At 36.2% G+C, this 20374-nt stretch overlaps 1 protein-coding gene and 1 pseudogene across 1 annotated transcript; both read right to left on the bottom strand.

Annotated features, from left to right (window-relative positions):
* Positions 1 to 13491: 13491 nt before the first annotated feature.
* On the bottom strand, positions 13492 to 17498 carry LOC129310107 (GDP-mannose transporter GONST1-like; annotated as a pseudogene).
* A 218-nt stretch (positions 17499 to 17716) lies between these two features.
* On the bottom strand, positions 17717 to 20374 carry LOC129310108 (GDP-mannose transporter GONST1-like). The gene is given in 5 exon segments (XM_054951962.1): positions 17717 to 18087; positions 18848 to 18937; positions 18940 to 18973; positions 19423 to 19562; positions 19678 to 20374. Coding segments are annotated over 5 exon segments (567 nt in total). The 5' UTR covers positions 19897 to 20374; the 3' UTR covers positions 17717 to 18003.

Below are 20374 nucleotides of genomic sequence, written 5' to 3'. Positions count from 1 at the left end.
TAGTTTGAGAGGCAGATCAAGTTGGACATGTATTTCTTTCAGAACCCTTTTTAGCCACAACTCTTCCATTATGCCTTGAGCAAGAGCTCTCAACTCAGATTCAGCACTGCTTTTGGATACAACTCTCTGCTTTTGACTCTTCCAAGAAACCAGATTTCCCCATACAAATGAGCAATACCCAGAAGTAGATCTCCTGTCTTGGTGATGTCCACCCCAATCTGCATCTGTATACACCTTTATGTTCCTTTGTTCATGTTTTTGAAACAGTAAACCTCGCCCAGGATTTCCTTTAGGTATCTTAGGATTCTGTATGCAGCTTCCATATGTTTTTCCTTCGGTTCACACATATACTGACTAGCAACACTCACAGCAAATGCTATGTCAGGTCGTGTGTGAGATAGATAAATAAGTTTCCCAACAAGCCTTTGGTATCTCTCTTTATCCGTTGACCTCTCTTTCTCTTTATCTTCTTCTTTACCCTCTTCATCTAAATTGCCCTCTTCTTTCTTGGATTCTTGCCTCTTCTTTGGAACAACAATAGGGGTTTCAACAGGTTTACACCCTAGCATACCCGTCTCCTTTAAGAGATCAAGTACATACTTCCTTTGAGACACATAAATACCTTGCTTTGATCTTGCAACCTCCATTCCCAAGAAGTATTTCAGACAACCCAAGTCCTTGACCTTGAATTCTTTTCCAAGAACAGCCTTTATTCTTGCCGCTTCCTCATTATGATCACCAGTGATGATTATATCATCAACGTATACAATAAGGACACACCTCTTGCCCCCTTCTACTTTAACGAATATAGTATGATCCGATAGTGCTTGATTGTAGCCTTGTAGCTTTAGAACTTTTGAGAATCTATCAAACCATGCTCTTGGAGACTGTTTCAACCCATATAATGATTTCTTCAATTTACATACCTGATTCTCCCTTCCTTTATCAAAGCCAGGAGGTAGAGTCATATAAACTTCTTCTTTCAATTCTCCATTTAGGAAGGCATTTTTGACGTCTAGTTGGTTGTAACGGCCATTCAAGATTGGCTGCTACGGATAACAATACTCTGATGGTGTTCAATTTTGCCACTGGTGCGAATGTTTCCTGGTAGTCAATGCCATAGGTCTGTGTAAACCCTCTTGCCACCAGTCTAGCCTTCAATTTATCAAGATTTCCATCAGCCTTATATTTAGGGGTAAATACCCACTTGCAACTAACCAGCTTCTTGTTTCTTGGTTTCTGCACAACCTCCCAAGTCTCATTTTCTTCCAAGGCTTTCATTTCTTCCAAGACAGCTTCTCTCCATTCAGACGTTTTCAGGGCCTCATGAATGTCCTTAGGGATACAAACACCATCCACATTTGCAATAAAAACCCGATATCCTGGGGATAAGGCTTTATAAGATAGGAACGTCTGAATAGGATGTTGTGTACATGATCTTGGCTTCTTCCTGAGAGCAATAGGCACCTCCAAGTCATCTTCTGAACTTTTTGAACCTTCTTCCTCATCAGGATTATCATTCTCATCTTCTTTAGGACTATCTCCCATAGGATCTGTCATCGGTTCTGATTCCGGTACTGCTTCAGGTATGAGAGCTTTTGTACCATGCTTCTTCTTCCGCGTGTAAACTTTGATCTCTTTACCTTCTGCACCTGTGTTCTTATCTCCCCCTGAACTTGCATTTTCTTTTGATTCTGGAATAAAAGAGACAGGCTCAAGTAAAGTGGGATGGTCAAGAGGGTCAAGAGAATCAATAGGTTCAATGGGAGAATATTCCTGAAATTCACTCCAACTCTCCCCCTGAATTGAAGGTGATGAATAGAAAGGTTCAGATTCAGAAAAAGTAACATCATGACTGATGAGTAGGCGTTTAGAGGATGGATCAAAGCATTTATATCCCTTTTGGTGTGAGGAGTAACCAAGAAACACACACTTGACAGCTTGTGGGTCAAGCTTGGAAGAGGAATGGAGATGCACAAACGCAGAACACCCAAATAACTTTAATGGAAGAACGGTTTCAAGATGGGTGAGAGAGTGGGTCTGCCGGAGACACTCGAGGGGTGTGGTGTAGGATAGAGTTTTTGTGGGCATGCGGTTAATGAGATAGGTGGCGGTAAGAATGGCATCTCCCCAGAAATATGTTGGCACATTTGTGGTAAACATAAGGGCACGGGCAACATCCAACAGGTGTCTATTTTTGCGTTCGGCTACCCCATTTTGTTGGGGTGTATTTGTACAGGAGGTCTTATGGATAATGCCCCGAGCATTAAGGAAGTCACTTAGGGACTTGTTGACATATTCAGTGCCATTATCTGTTTGTAGAATTTTGATAGACGTGTTAAACTGATTAAGAACCATGGTATAGAATTCGATAAAAATAGAAGGTACCTCAGATTTATCTTTCATTAAATATACCCAACATACACGGGTATGGTCATCAATGAAGGTAACGAACCACTTGGCTCTAGTTCGATTAGAGACACGAGATGGACCCCAAACATCACTATGGATAAGAGAGAAAGGCTTAGAAGGCTTATATTTAGACCGTGGAAAAGAAGAGCGATGGTGTTTGGCTAATTCACAAATATCGCAATGAAAATTAGAAATTTTATTAGATGAAAAATTTGGAAACAAATGACTCAAATATTGGACATTGGGATGACCCATTCTTTTATGCCATAACAAAAGATCAGCTTGTTCAGAAGTAGTCACAAGGTTGCAGTAGATTCGGGACCATAGATTACTCACGGTTGATTCATCAAGGTAGTATAGCCCATCACACTCCTCAGCACTGCCAATCATCCTCCCCGATGAGAGATCCTGGAAAATACAGTGAGTAGAGAAGAAGTGAGCACTACATTTAGCTTGTTTAGTTAACTTGCTAATGGATAGTAAATTGCACGCAAGATAGGGAACATGAAGGACAGACTCAAGGTGCAGAAATTTAGAAACAATGATACTACCCTTTCCTGCAATGGGAGAGGATGTACCGTTTGCTGTGTCAATCTTTTCATGGCCACTACAGGGAAAGTATGAGGTAAACAAGGTAGAGTCTGCAGTCATGTGATCTGAGGCTCCGGAGTCAACAATCCACTTTGATTTAGTGGAACATACATTAAATGCAAAATGCGAATTACCTTGCTTAGCAACGGAAGCATTATGAGATGGAGGCGACTGGTTAGATTGTAAACTATGGAGCATCTCTAGAAGCTTATTTAACTGATCCTTGTCGATGATAGGCAAGGTACCCGATTTGTCTGGAGCAGAGCCAGATTTGTCTGAAGTAGAATCAGAAGTAGTTTGATAGCCACGAGATTTACCTTTACGTGGTTTCCAATCAGGTGGTTTTCCATGGAGGTCCCAACATTTATCTTTTGAATGGCCTGTCTTTCTGCAATGCTCACAAACAACCTTTCCTCTTGATTCCTTTTGGCCTTGATCCGATTGTCGGCTCACTAAAGCAGACACCTCGGATGAAGGAAGGGTTGATGAAATTCCAGGTAACATCACCTTGCGTCGAGACGCCTCACGACGAACCTCAGCAAATGCATCCCGAGTAGATGGTAGAGGAGAGCGAGCCAGTATGCGACTACGAACATCATCTAATGATTGATGAAGACCAGCCAAAAATTGGAATACTCGCTCATCTTCAATAAGCCTCTTATACCGTGCTGCATCACTCGGACAAGACCACTCGGTTTCTATGTTGAGATCAATCTCTTGCCACACTGAAACTAACTCCAACCAGAATTCCGTAAGATCACGCTCACCTTGTTTGATCTGCCAACTTCGAGTTTTGAGATCATAGATTCGAGCACCATCTTCTCCATCCGAGTAAGACTCCTTGACTGCGTCCCAGATATCCCGTGCTGTCGGGAGAAACATAAAGGACCGTCTGATTTGAGGGGTCATAGAGTTAACCAACCAAGAAGCCACCAAGGAATTGTCGGTCTCCCCACTTCACTAAGGCAGCCGAGTCTGACGCGTCTGGTGGTTTGGATGTACCTGAGATAAGACCCAGCTTCCCGCAGCCTCCAACAGCCAGTCGAACACTCTGGGCCCACTCACGATAATTGGTTCCATTGAACTTTTCGGAAACCAGGACAAGGGACGCCCCCTCGGCAGAACTCAACCCGAGAGGAGTTCCGCCATTTGGAGTGATTTTCAAGTCAGCCTCAGCGCCGGAACCCATGAACGCAGAGGGTCGAGTGCGCGAGTCTGACTCTCGGTCGGCTCTGTCGTCTTCGTCTGAGTGATGGTGTTCAGCGTCTGCCTGCTCTGATACCATGTGGTCGAAGACAAGCCAGAGGAAGGAACCGAAAATGAATCTTATTCAGTAATATGGTCAGAATATATACACGTACCATAACCTTCTATAAAAGGAAAAAAAACAAAAAAGGAAATAAAATCAAATATTACTCCTAATGACCCAATCCTATCAAATCTCTATTTTTATGGGATGTACCCAATCCTATCAAATCTCTATTTTTATGGGACATATCCCTCTAATTCCTGTAATTATTCTCACATGGGGGTATATACCTGTCTCCTGTAGATGCTTCAAATTGATGCCAAGAGGCAACTATTGTATAATTTTTTTACGACGAATCCAGTAAGCATCAGTCAAAAACATCCCAGAACGAACTCTATATCAACCAATCAAAGAAATCATCTTAATCAAGACAATCTTCTTCTCTTCCGCCTCTTCTCACACACAATGCTTCCTTTTGCTTTATTGTTACAAGGAGGAAGAGCTAAAGCTCTTGATCGTTTGCCAATGTGGGTTCTTACTCTCCTAGCAACCCATTTCAAAGGCATATCGTTAGCAACAGTGCTAATATCATTGAAGTTATTCAATTCAACAAGTTTTTGAATTTGATCTAGCATCTGATGGGTCCATGCCACTGACAGATCCAGGGCAACTGAGCCATCCATTGGTTTTGCCCACAGATCCATCAAAAGCTCTTTAAAAGACTGAAAAGACATGGATCGTTGATAACCTTGAAGATTTTCACAAATCATGTTCACCTTGATGACATGCTTGCAAAGATTCCCTTGTAGTGGACCAAGAGCAATCACAGAATGCAAATTCTGATCCTGGATTCCATACTAAATGTGCTACGCTGCTGTCTTTCTGGCTTACAACTTTGCAAAGAGATAGTCTTTATCATCCAAGGTGATGGCAGAGTCAGGAATTTTCAACGCATGATGCCATGATGTAGAGGCAATATATTCCTCCCGTACATTCTGGAAAGAATCACTTTTATCAGCATAACGATCAAGCCAGTAGCTCGAGTGCAACTCAGTTGTTAACTCGTGCACTGACCAATCAACTCTTTGCAGCGCACCCAGATGTGAATCATCAAAAAGTTTGGCTTTCAGTTTCACATGATAGGCCTCTATGGCACCAGCAGCTTCTTGGCTAACCAGAGGAAGATTTCTCATTGTTTGAAAGCCACATTCTGTCCAAACCAGAAGAGCATGGTGAGGAGAAAAGCAAATTAATAAATCAATTTTTTGCAAACTGAAAAGACGATGACTCTGTTAGGAATTCTTGCTGCAGTGACTCAGCTCATCCTTGCGGGAGAGACAGAATGGGTTTACAGGGGACACGGGAATTGTGAACTCCAGTCAGCAGAGATTGGAATGACCAAGAAATAGGATAATCGCCTCGAGGACAACTAGGCACTAGCCTGACACCACTTACCAACGACAGCGCTGGGAATATGACTCCCCCCCCCCCCCCCCACCCTCCCTTTAATGGACACAATCTTATTCAAGCCACTCAATATGATAAAATAAATTGATTAGTTCAAATAATTTATAAATTGATTGAAATTTATTTTTATTCTTAAATTTTTTTCAAACATTGAGCATCTTATATTAATAAGTTGAGTAATTTTTTTTTCCTGAATCATTTTTTTGAAGTGCAAAAAACTTTTTTATTAGTTAGATGTTAACTTTATTATTTTTTACTGACATGCTATGTATGTGGGTTCACACGTAATAACAAGTAGGACTTTAATCATGTATTTTTGTACTAATTTGTTCATAAATTCTTTCTAGAAGTATTGGGTATCTTAAAATTTTTTTTATTAAGAGCGTTAAACACTTTGAAATTTTGTTAAAATAAATTTTAATAGATATTTAAATATTATTATTTGTAAATATTTATCTAAGATTTATAAATTATTTTTTAATATTAACAGCTCAAACTAGTTTTTTAAAAATTTATAAATGACTTATATTTTTATATATAGATCATATTTTTAATATTGATTATGTTCCTCAAATTTTTTAAGTCCTTTTTTGTAGTTTTTTTTTTGTCAACTAACAATCTTCTTTTAAAATATTACACCACTTAATTTAATATTTTGATATTTATAACTTTATATTAAAAATGAAGAGAATGAACTTTCAAACTAATGGAGGGATTTTCCCTCCTTATCTTTTCATGATTCTCTTGTTAAATAGTTTTTTTGGAACACATTAATAGCACGTGCAATATCTTCCATCCAAGCAACCAATTTTTTGTACAAATAAAAACTTGAACATTCTTTGGAAGGAGGGAAGACTAGTACTTTATAAGAATGTGTAAGCCAATGATGGAGGCTGATTTATTAGCTACTAGAGTGATCAAAATGCTCAAGACATCATATGCAATTTTTCAAAGGGTTAGAAATTTATGTTGATTATTATTCAAATAATCCAAAACAATCATTTCTATGAATGCATTAAGATTTCCAAATAATAATTTAATTCATACTTCATAATGAAAGAAGGATCACGAATCTTCACTCTAACAAAATCCTGTATCAAATTCAAATGAGTGTTAACAAATTGCCAATCAAAATAAAGTACCAAGAATAAATATATAAAGTTAAAAAAACTTATACCATAAACTTGAGATAATGCCTTTTCTCATCTTTCCTTTTGTCCACAATGTTATGCGGACCAATAAATGTTTTATGAGTTGATGTTGATGTCCTTGGCTAGAGAGGATTGAGTAGTTGGAGAGGATGATGTCACACCACTCATTCTTTATATTGATCAAATATATAAATCAATTTGCGCTTGATAGTTTCAATCTTTGCAAGGTCATGTAGAGGATCAATCAAAGGAAACAATATTCAATCACTTCAAACTTCATTCGAGAGTCATGAATAATCCCAAGTGTAAGAATCATATCATAATACTCTAATACTTATAAAATTTATCTTTCATTTTGCTTGCTATTTCTTAAAAAATAAGGTCATCACTCATCATCTATTCATTCAACAAGATTTTAATTCTTGATATTTATATGAAATATGTGTTTGAGGTTGGATGAGATGTCTCTGAAATTAAGTTGGTAATCATATCAAATGGCTCCAATAAAGTAAACATCTCCTTCGCTCTCCTTCATTCTTCAATGGAAGGTTGAACTCATAATTTTTATCAGTTATAGAAAAGTTATTAAAAGCATGATGATATTTAGTTGCACTTTTAAGCATTACATATGTTGAATTTTATCTAATGGGATAATCTGTTCTTAAGCTAATTGATATGTCAACACCCCCAACTTGCTTAGTACACCTCTTAAAGGTAATCGTTCTCATCTCTAATTGTTTAACATATTTAATACACTCCTTGATTTTCTTTAATGCAGAGCTTGCCACCTTCAAGTCCTCTTGAATTATTAAATTTAAAATGTGGACACAACATTTCACTTGAAAAAAATTCTCCATTGCATGCACACCTACTTTGCCAACTCAATCTCTCTCTCAATATTTCTTGTATGTTGTTATTTGCTGAATCATTATCTCATGTAATAAAATTTTTTTTATCAATTCCTACTCTATCAAGCATTCATGCACTTTTCTTGCCAATTTCACCCTAGAGTGTGGTGGCTTCAATTTATAAAAAGAGAGTATTTTGGTATTAAGCCTATACTTATCATCAACAAAATGAAAAGTTAAACATATGTATCATAGTGAAGTTCTTGTAGTCAAATAATCAGATGTTAAACATATTCTACTAAGACTCTTTAACATTGTTTGCTTCAAAATTCCTTATTGATTAACATTCGATTTCCTAACATTTGACATAGTAATTTTTATAGAAAAAAGGATGGCATGAGACTTAAATGTTATTATATTTTCCTTACCCATTTGTACTCAACATAAGAATAAGAAAGGTCATGCTCAATAATAGTCGTAGAAAGCATTTATCTTAAAACTCTAGGATCAATTTTCCTAGAAGCAAGCTTTCTTTCATGATTTAACATCATTACATCAATATCATGATATTTTGTAAGGGATGGTTGACAAGTTTGAACATGATGGTGGAAAGTAAAAATCCTATGTAATTTACTACCTATTTTATACAACATTTCACAACTATAGCATGTTGCTTTTGGTATCCATAACAAGTATCTTAATAAAAGACTTATATATAATAGATCTTTTTTTTTCTTGTTTTTCTTATCAGTACCACCATACTCCTCTCTTTCGCCATCACTAGTATTAGAAGCAGTAGCATTGGCAACACTTGCATTTCCTAACTTTAATTCATCACCCATTTCAAACCTTTTAAATTTAACTCATCATCTATAGGATCAATCCTTTGTGAAGTAGCAGATATTTTATCTAAGAAAATATAAACCAAAAATTAGAAATCACCATTTATGCTTGTTTATGGTTTATTAATTAAAGAAAAACAATTAAACCAAGGAACATAATAAGAAGCAATTGAGGTACAAAGGAAGTCAAACCTACTTGAGTATGACAAAGGGAGGAAGAGGAAATGGAGATTAAGTCAGCGATAATATAGTCTGAGTCAACAAGAAATCAGAAGCATCATTTGTAAAATCTCACTCACTATTGCCTGATCAACTCCAAATCTCAGGTAATTAAGAGATTATCTCAAAGTGAGAATCACAAATTTGTCAAATTATACAATGGGATAACAATTTTTTAACAAATTACAAATTACAAATGGGATCCCAAGATTTTAATATTTAAAATACTTATATACACTTTCAATATATTTAAATTAAAGTTTAAAATAGGTGCAAAAGCTTGGGAATCGAAGAAGGAATCAAAACATTTGCATAAAAACTCAAAACAATGAATTGTGCAAAAAACTGCAAGTGCGCCGCAACCTGACACTCTTACGTTGTGGCGTGTATGTCTCTGTGCCATGTGCCGTAGTGCACTGCATGAGTTTGATAGCATTTTGCTATCAAATTGATAGCACAGGGAACAAACTTTGAATGAGTCTCATTTTTCATTCGATGTTTGATTGAGGTGATCTTGGTGTATACAGATAACTTTATCCTAGCTCTAATTATTGACACAAGTTTTACAATCAAATCATTTTTCTATAAAAAGTTGGACAACCATTATCAATTTCACTCCCTTTTCATATCAACTCACATTTAGGGAGCCCAAACTCTAACAGATGTGCCAAAAGCCTATATTAATATTTAGACCACACTTAATAGATTATTTATAACTCGTACAATATACCACAATCAACCAAATACACATATATCATAAATTCAACCCTAAACCCTCAATTCTCAAAAATACAAAGAGGAAGTAACTTTGCACTAAATCATCAATATTCATCCAAAACAACCAAAACATAATCTTTCCTACTTACTCTAGTATTTAGCACTGTACAAGTTTTACAACCATCTTACTAACTCAGGGCACAAAATACATATGATTTCCACAGCGATAATGCAAGTAGCTCAAAATAATAGTATGAGTCATAGTTGGCAAATTAACAACATTCAAATCAAAATAAGGAGGTCTACAAGTAGGATTTACATTAAAACCCTAAGCCTTAGAATGTTTTTCCCATTCCTAATCGAATAAATTAAGCCATAAAATTTTAAAGAATGAGGGGTGAATACAACCACTTAATAACTAAGGTCAACCTAGCCTATATAGTTGCATATCAATTAAAAATGAATGCAAATGAAAATAAACTCAATTATCATGTACATGTGGCAATTATAGCCTACAGGGCATGCAACATATATCATTTGAGGGCATGTAGCATATATCATTTGATTTATCACAAATATATACATCATAAGGTCGTAAAAATAATAACCATGCACCCCTAAAACATACCAGACTATAATATAACAACCATATAGTCGAAACTAAATGCATGATCAATGCCAACCTCATACTCTCTTGTTATCTTCAACATGAAACTGGTTGCTCTTAAGTGACTACGTCCACAATTGGACTAACTCAACTTTTTACTTGTGAGGAGTTACCGAGTTAGGGTTAACTTACTCACTTGTATATCACAGTTTCTCCCAACACTAACAACCATAGGGTGTTGTATCCCTAATCTAGCTTTCTCATAATGAATTGATATAGACTAGTTAGGTTTGAATCCCTTGAAGAACAAGTGGGACAGTCTTAAATCAATTATGGGACAATGGCTACTTCTTGATTTCAACGATCGGTGCCAAGGTAAGCTTCCAATTTCAATGATAAGCCGCCAATACCATATGGATTTATTAATTTACTCCTCTCTCAAACAAAACTCTAGCCAATGATCATGCTAGGTACATATTGACACATATTATGCAATTCAACCATCAATCCTATCATATCTTATCCGCACTATTTACTTTATCCATTAATCTTTCATGCCAAATGTCGCACATTCCTAATCTCCACATATCAACGTCACATTCTTCATCACTTATATCGAGTAGAACAACAGTATTGATTTATTCAAAAAACAGTAACGCACACTTTATCAAATGGTTAAAGTAGCAAATATGTAATATTGTACAATTCAAAACAATTCACACATGCCAGTTTGATTCAAAGGGGTTCACAAATATTTAAATATTTTTAATGATTTAAATACTAACAATAATTAACATATAATATACAAATAATATTTTTTTCACTTATTTAAACCTTTGAGAGTCAAAGGTTTGTCCCTCAAAATAACCACTTCCAAAGCATCTTCTCATGCTTGAATGGTGCTAATACAAATAATCAATAATGAAATCATAATGATATTTATTAATATCCTTTTATGAGAATTTTCAATATTCAACTCCACTATTCTCCTTTTCATCAAAGTCATAAACTTACTCCCAATCATACCCAATGGGTTTACTAGGTCCCAACAAATTATATTATCATTAATGAGTTATTAAACCATTATTAATGGCTATCAAACACTCTCAACACCTTTATTTATTGCTATTTTTGGGTATTAATGGTCCTCAACCACTAACAACTCACAAAAACCATAAAAGTGAGATTTAAATATTTAAACAACTCTCATTACATCTATTTTAGCTAATGAGTTCAGACCCATAGCTTATATAGACAAAAAAATTACTCTCTCGACTCAAACCCTAACTTTAACCTTTATAAAAATGGAAGGAAAGGGAAAAGGAAGACATAATATACTTACTTTAGGTGTTGGGAAGCTTCAAATATCTCTAATAATCCCCAAGTATGTGCTTTTAGCATAGCAAATCTTGTGTCTTTCATTTTCTCCTTTTTCTCTACTCTGGTTTTTTAAACAGACACGTACTGATTTAAGTAGGATTTTGGCCATGTACCACAGCGCATGGCACAGGAAGGCTCTTCATCGTGGTTTTGCCTCTATGTATTGTGGCGAATACTCCTCATATTGTGGCATGTGACACAAAGGACCTTTTTTCAATTCTTCTCTCTTTTTGATACTTAAATGGCCCGACTTTACTTTGGACTAATGTTTAGGCCTGAAATCACAATCATTTACACAAATTAGACCTCTTTGACCACACCCACATTAATTCACTTAATTACCCTTATTAAGCTTAATTAATTGAGTTTAAATTTCTAAGATGTTACATCATTGCCATTGTGTTAGCAAGAACCAAAGATGAGAATTTGTACCTAAGAGCAATAGTGAGATGAGTGGAGATGGAGGTAAAGAATGTAGATGTGAAGAGTAACGGTGAGCTAAGCAAAGACAAGAAGTAAGGCAAGAAAGTGTGTTGAGTAAAAAGAGTGAGTTGAGTAATTAAAGAAGACTAAAGAGTGATTTGTGATTCTGTTGGGTAGAGAATGAGAGAAGAGATTGAAGAGCTGAGCTAAATAGTTGATTGAAGCAAAAAAGGCCATTGTGTTGTGCCTTTGTGGACTGGTTAGATCACCAGACTCTCATCTCAGTCTCAAGCCTCAACTAGACCGTGTGCGGTATGCTTATGGCATGTGGATTATAGTGTCAACCTCTGTGTGTGTGGCATATTTTAAAAAATTAAAAGCAAGCTAGCGAGCTAGCTCATTTAGCTCACACAATTTTATGGTTTAGGCCAACCCAACCCTTTTTTTGCCAACCCAAACCACAAAAGATGGTGGGCTAACAGGGTCGACTCGTCAAGTTGAGCCCATTTGCTTGGCTTTAAAACTTGTATGAGCATGATAAATGAGAGTTCATCCAGGCTATATTAGTAAAATTCACGTAGTGTGGCCTCAATTAAGTTTGTGTCCAATGGTTGACATAATTTATTACTAATGTGCACAGTATTACCAATAACCTACAAGTGTGGCATTAGTTGGGCATGATACTTGGTATTACCAATCTTGACTAGTAGAATGAGTCGAGCAATTATGAAACCTTGAAATTTAAGTAAGGAGAACCTAAAATCTAAAAGCGATTATAAGAGCCTTTAGCCATATAATCCTTCACAATTGGAGAGAGGGGCTGGTCCAGTTATATGGACTAGACCTATTTGAGTTAATAGCTCATGAGTTCGGTCAGACGATATAAGGAAAGATATAAGGTTAGTTGCATTGATCATACGACATTGAATGATGAATGTCTATGATATTTGTGTGGATTATGTCATGTGATATGATTTGCCGTACTAATATTGTTTAATCTCACTTCCTTAGTTAATGTTTCCAAGAGAAGACAAAGCAAAAGGCAAAAGGGAAAACTTCCGAGGTCAAGCGCTAGAGTATAGTATTGTAATCTCTAATTGCTTATGATGGTTGATGAAGTATATTGTATTTTACCAACATTAGAAACATTTTTGTATAAGTTCAACTATAACTCATTAGCATGCAAGCTCTATCTATTAACTTGATCATTTTTGGGTGGCCTTATGTCTTGGTAAAAAAAAAAAAAAAAAACTACATACACATACTAAATCATTAATATGCTTTATACTTTATATCATTTTAAAAATTAATTTGTATTTTAAAACTTAAAGGACTTATAATATAATTTAAAAAACATAAAATTTTAAATTTTATATCCTTTTCTTTCCTGTTCTCCACCTTATAGCAATTATTTGATATGATTACTTGTGCTATGAGATGATGAAGAATCTTCTTAGATATTATATATTATATATATGGGGCATCATTTATCAAGTCCTTATAAACTTGTTGAAGTCGGCTTACTATTTTTGTGGAAATTTACGCTTCATTACTTCCAATCAGAGTTTGGGCACTTTTCTTGGGCTAATATTCATCAATTCCATTTCCGTGAGAGCCTTCATATTAAACCAAACGTTTAAATACATCTGATTTCTAAGTTACATGATACAGAATCAAACTGGAAAAAGTTAGTGACAACCTTTTCCTAACCCAACGACAGCCATTGTATTGGCAGTTTTCCCCCCCCCCCCCTTTCAGGAATCCATATCTTACTGAAGAACCTTCTCTACTCCTCTATTCTCTTCAATAAAAAAAGAATAATAATAATCGACCAAAAATTACAGATTTTAGAAGTTTGAGAGTTAGTTTAGCTTATGATCTCCAGCCTTCAGGGGTTGAAATCTCCCCCTCTTTTGGCTCTAGCAAAAAATACTCCTGCCAGAAGACCTGTAAAATTGCACTTATCTTCAGTTGGGCCACCATATGCAATCAATATATCTAACCTAGTGCTCACGTGCTCTGTGTAGTAGTGATCAAATGTTTTTCCTTTTTGCGAAACATGATAAATAGAACTGTTTTAAAGTCACATAATGAAGAGAACTGACAGAAGATGCTAGCGGAGTTCTCCAAACTAGTAGGAACTTTAAAGAGCAGGATGCCAGTAACTGAAAGAGGGATCTTATTCAATGAACCCACAAGGCTACAGATTGCAAAAACAAGTTATTAGATTATCAATAAAAATTAATCCAAATCCAATTACTTATTACTTAACTTAACTGCTGTTACACATATTTTTAGGATCCTCATGAGAAATGCATGGTGCTTTAGATCGTACCTGTAAGTTGTAGCACTAGTCTGATGAAGAAACCACATGGATGTAAAGCTGATAGCTAGACCCAAAATCCGCTTAATGTCATCACTAACCAAAAGCTAGGCAACCTCAGAAGTGGCCTGGCAATTTGTTTCAAGTTTTTTATACTAATAAGAAGATTTGCACATGGAAAAGAGAATGAAGAGAGTTCTAGTCACCAACATAAGATGGACAGGCTATAACATAGAAACACAATTCTGGAGATTCAAAGGCATGTATTTGTTTAAGTATACATGTTAACAAAAAAACAAAGCATATGGCAAACTTCGGGTGTTTACTAATGATGGTACATTTTAACCTATGAGATTGGACAGGCATGTAATTATGCAAGTTACTGGATATTGACTTCATTTAATAAAAATTGAGAGAAAAAACTCACGTTGTTAAGAGATAATCCACCTCGTTGAAAACAAAAATCAGAAGGCATCCCAAAGGCAAAGAAAGGCTATTGTTCAAACAAAACCATTGAAAATTCATTTAAGTTTCCAGATTTTGTTACCAGCTTTGCTGTATCCATGACCTTACGCAGTGTCAGCTGGAGAAACAAATTAAAATCAACCAAATAATAGCATACTTAAGCTAACAATTAATGTTCATCTTACTATATAGACTTGACAATAGTATCTTACGCTTTTACACTAAAAGCAAACTTTGATACCCATTGCTGTTTAAAATAATGTGCAACACTAATGAGGCTACATGAGTTTGGAAACCATTTGAAGCAAGAAACACAAACACGTTGACTGTTCTCCCACCAGGGATATGACAGGAATATTTTTTTTGTCTTTGAGAAGAAAGCTTGACTGAATAAACTGATAATCCAACTAATGAAAATACCAGTTCTTAGCACTAAGAATGAAGGACAGAGAACATTGTTACGAGACCTTTCAATCACAAAACCAACAAGGGTAAGCAGAGTATATCAAGTTGAGTTAAGATCATAGGAGAAGCAGCCGTAGTAATAGTGATCCAACAGCAAGACCATTATGCTTAACATACGAATGTGATAGAATTTAGCGAGACAAAGACATGGGTGAATTTATGTAAAAGTAATGGGCAATCATATTGGACTCACTGGTTCTTTTGCCCTGATTCAATGAATTATATATGGAACGCAGCATCGCAAACAGAACAAGCAAAACTTAAGAAATTTAATGAAGCTGCACATTACTACTAGGCTGATAGAAAGTTCAGTAAGTAATCATCCTGACACCAATGGAAAGGGTGAAAACTAAAATCAGGAGACTTAATAGATAACAGAGCTTCAGGTTCAAAGTCAGCTATACTTACAGAATATGATGCAGTTAAGAAACAGTTAACTGTCTGCCAAGCATAACCAATTGCATGAAAAGAGAGATCAGTAACCCCACCGGATATTGCAGAAATGATCTGCAAAAGAAAATGCAACACTCTTTTCAGATTATTATTTTGACTAATCATATTCCATTTTCTTTTGTAAGACATGCATCAAGCATCTTAATCTTCTTCAAAAAGACCAAATCAGTAAACATTAATGAATCAAACAAATATAAGACATCCAGAATACATTTCTAAGCATCGAAAATTACTCAGTCATACATACATATCGCACAGGCACGTGCATAATGTTCCAAACATGGGACACATGGACTGTGACACTCCAGCAAGTATATAATACAAATTTCACTTCCTAATTTGGAAAAGCTGTGCCAACTCCATAGACTTTGACACAACCCTCCATAAAAAGGAAAGGAAAAGAAGCCAGTGAAAAAATGACATTAAGAAACACGTGACCAATTCATGTTCCCTAAAATGTAGGATCCAGGGAAATTTGAATATATTTGCTTGAAATGTCAGACAGGTAACTCTGTCCAAGACTTTCGCATCTTTGGCCAGTACCCAAAATGTTTGCCGCGCGCGCAGTGCTGAAAAAGGTTAGTACTTCTACAAGATTAAAAAAAAACCTTAAAAATTCGAAGGGGGTCAGGGAAGAAAAAGGTGAGGAACTATAGCTGGATTCAAGCAACAAATTATCAATAGAATAGGTATTACATGAGAAATCATGATTCTAGATTAAATCCAGTGTTACAAACCACAAAAAAACCAAGGGATCGTGGATGACCAAACACACATAAAACTCTTTAGAATACCATTAAAAAAAGAGCAGCCCCAAACCCTGCTGTCATGATGCTTCTTGAATAAATACATCTCGCCAAGGGCTGTTATGACATTAGGACATTTTTCAGGATCGTCACCATAGCTACATTGATGTATTTCAAACTGCAACATAGCATAAACCATTATGAGCAATACAATCCAAGCAAGAGAAAGAGAGAGCCATGACAACAACTACGCTGTCGTAAGCTATAAGTGCTTGATTCACGTGTCTAGAGACTACAAACTGACCCTGGCAGAGGCACCGATGGAGATAATAACTCAGATTACCACAAAAACAAAAACAAAAGAATCTCTCTTGACTACTCATTAATTCAGTGGTTAATATCATCTGAATTTTAATACCTAACTGTTCGAAAAAAACAAAAAAGGAAAGTAGAAAACAAACCATAAGAAGAAATTAAAATTTGAAAGAACTAAAAGTATACGAGACACTGAGTGGCAGAGAACAAAAGTCACAAAGCATCCACATCCCCATTATAAAAATATCACATGGTATAAATACTATTCAGAAAGAGAAAGAAAGCACTTTATTAGCCACGAGGTTCAAAATATATACCTAAACATGCTAGTAATGAGCATCCCGACAAAAATATAACGTTCACAGGCAGCCAGACCTTAATCAATTTCCATGTTAATGGCTCTGTTGATATTAAGCCCAGAGGCTTAACATAGACACTACAGTCACTGAAATGAAATTCTGCACCCACAACATTGTCAAAAGTCAGTATCAGCTTCTTTTCCACCAACTATACAAGATACACAAACACTGCATAAAAGCAACAAGAAAATTAATCAGAGATTGAAGTAAATTTACCTGGTATAACATCAAGGATATTCCAGCATTAAAATCATAACTAGAGAGTACAAACTTATTGATCAATATCATGCTGCAGGAGGACAGGCAATATGCAAGGCCAGACAGGAGGGCTTGATTGGGGGACTCTAAATGACCTAGCATTTCGCTGAACTTTGTCTCTTTCCTTATCCGACTTCCCTTTTTCCAAATCAAGCTCATCACCAGTAGAAGGTTTCATTTCATGCCAGTAAGAGCGTAACCCAATCAAAAGTGAATCCGGAGGAATGGAGATCTGGCTATGGCTTCAAGAGCAATTTGGAAGAAGGAGTGACGTGACAGACGTGTGAATGAGCTTCACGTTTCACAGTCCCCCGGCGTTCACGATGTCCAGCTCAGGATCGATACCGCCAGAGAAACGTGAAACTGAAATTTTTTGAACCCCGTACACCTACTTCACACTTAACATACGAATGTGATAGAATTTAGCGAGACAAAGACATGGGTGAATTTATGTAAAAGTAATGGGCAATCATATTGGACTCACTGGTTCTTTTGCCCTGATTCAATGAATTATATATGGAACGCAGCATCGCAAACAGAACAAGCAAACTTAAGAAATTTAATGAAGCTGCACATTACTACTAGGCTGATAGAAAGTTCAGTAAGTAATCATCCTGACACCAATGGAAAGGGTGAAAACTAAAATCAGGAGACTTAATAGATCAACAGAGCTTCAGGTTCAAAGTCAGCTATACTTACAGAATATGATGCAGTTAAGAAACAGTTAACTGTCTGCCAAGCATAACCAATGCATGAAAAGAGAGATCAGTAACCCCACCGGATATTGCAGAAATGATCTGCAAAAGAAAATGCAACACTCTTTTCAGATTATTATTTTGACTAATCATATTCCATTTTCTTTTGTAAGACATGCATCAAGCATATAATCTTCTTCAAAAAGACCAAATCAGTAAACATTAAATGAATCAAACAAATATAAGACATCCAGAATACATTTCTAAGCATCGAAAATTACTCAGTCATACATACATATCGCACAGGCACGTGCATAATGTTCCAACATGGGACACATGGACTGTGACACTCCAGCAAGTATATAATACAAAATTTCACTTCCTAATTGGAAAAGCTGTGCCAACTCCATAGACTTTGACACAACCCTCCATAAAAAGGAAAGGAAAAGAAGCCAGTGAAAAATGACATTAAAAACACGTGACCAATTCATGTTCCTAAAAATGTAGGATCCAGGGAAAATTGGAATATATTTGCTTGAAATGTCAGACAGGTAACTCTGTCCAAGACTTTCGCATCTTTGGCCAGTACCCAAAATGTTTGCGCGCGCGCATGTGCTGAAAAAGGTTAGTACTTCTACAAGATTAAAAAAAAAACCTTAAAATTCGAAGGGGGGTCAGGGAAGAAAAAGGTGAGGAAACTATAGCTGGATTCAAGCAACAAATTATCAATAGAATAGGTATTACATGAGAAATCATGATTCTAGATTAAATCCAGTGTTACAAACCACAAAAACAAGGGATCGTGGATGACCAACACACATAAAACTCTTTAGAATACCATTAAAAAAAGCAGCAGCCCAACCCTGCTGTCATGATGCTTCTTGAATAAATACATCTCGCCAAGGGCTGTTATGACATTAGTGACATTTTTCAGACATTAGTGACATTTTTCAGGATCGTCACCATAGCTACATTGATGTATTTCAAACTGCAACATAGCATTAAACCATTATGAGCAATACAATCCAAGCAAGAGAAAGAGAGAGCCATGAACAAACTACGCTGTCGTAAGCTATAAGTGCTTGATTCACGTGTCTAGAGACTACAAACTGACCCTGGCAGAGGCACAGATGGTAGATAATATACTCCAGATTACCAAAAAAACAAAAAAAAAAGAATCTCTCTTGACTACTCATTAATTCAGTGGTTAATATCATCTGAATTTAATACCTAACTGTTCGAAAAACAAAAAAGGAAAGTAGAAACAAACCATAAGAAGAAATTAAAATTTGAAAGAACTAAAAGTATACGAGACACTGAGTGGCAGAAACTATAACAAAGCATCCACATCCCCATTATAAAATATCACATGGTATAAATACTATTCAGAAAGAGAAAGAAAGCACTTTATTAGCCACGAGGTTCAGAAATATATACCTAAACATGCTAGTAATGAGCATCCCGACAAATATAACGTTCACAGGCAGCCAGACCTTAATCAATTTCCATGTTAATGGCTCTGGTGATATTAAGCCCAGAAGGCTTAACATAGACACTACAGTCACTGAAATGAAATTCTGCACCCACAACATTGTCAAAGTCAGTATCAGCTTCTTTTCCACCAACTATACAAGATACACAAACACTGCATAAACAGCAACAAGAAAATTAATCAGAGATTGAAGAAATTACCTGGTATAACATCAAGGATATTCCAGCATTAAAATCATAACTAGAGAGTACAAACTTGTTGATCAATATCATGCTGCAGGAGGACAGGCAATATGCAAGGCCAGACAGGAGGGCTTGATTGGGGACTCTAACTGACCTAGCATTTCGCTGAACTTTGTCTCTTTCCTTATCCGACTTCCCTTTTTCCAAATCAAGCTCATCACCAGTAGAAGGTTTCATTTCATGCCAGTAAGAGCGTAACCCAATCAAAAGGGAATCCCGGAGGAATGGGATCTGGCTATGGCTTCAAGAGCAATTTGAAGAAGGAGTGAAGTGACAGACAGTGTGAATGAGCTTCACGTTTCACAGTCCCCCGGCGTTCACGATGTCCAGCTCAGGATCGATACCGCCAGAGAAACGTGGAAACTGAAATTTTTTGAACCCCGTACACCTACTTCACAAACCCATTTGTAATCAACACTTATATGAAATTAAACAAAATCGAAATTTGGATGAAATATGACAGGGAGGAAGAGTAAGAAATTCAAGATATCAAGTCAGGGAGGTTGGCGCTGAAAGAATCAGGGAGAAGCTACAGGATTTGAAGATTTGAAGATGAAAAGTCCCCCTTCGCTTTCTGAAAATTTCAACTCCTTATGTCGTTGACGAAACCCAGCCTTTAAACATTTTACAGTTCCAAATCAAATTTGCCAAATGG

Source organism: Prosopis cineraria, unplaced genomic scaffold (genome assembly GCF_029017545.1).
Source record: "Prosopis cineraria cultivar Desert tree isolate PC_DT_omini unplaced genomic scaffold, ASM2901754v1 PC4, whole genome shotgun sequence".
In the NCBI taxonomy this organism is placed as follows: domain Eukaryota; kingdom Viridiplantae; phylum Streptophyta; class Magnoliopsida; order Fabales; family Fabaceae; genus Prosopis; species Prosopis cineraria.
This window is presented reverse-complemented; position numbering and strand designations above follow the sequence as displayed.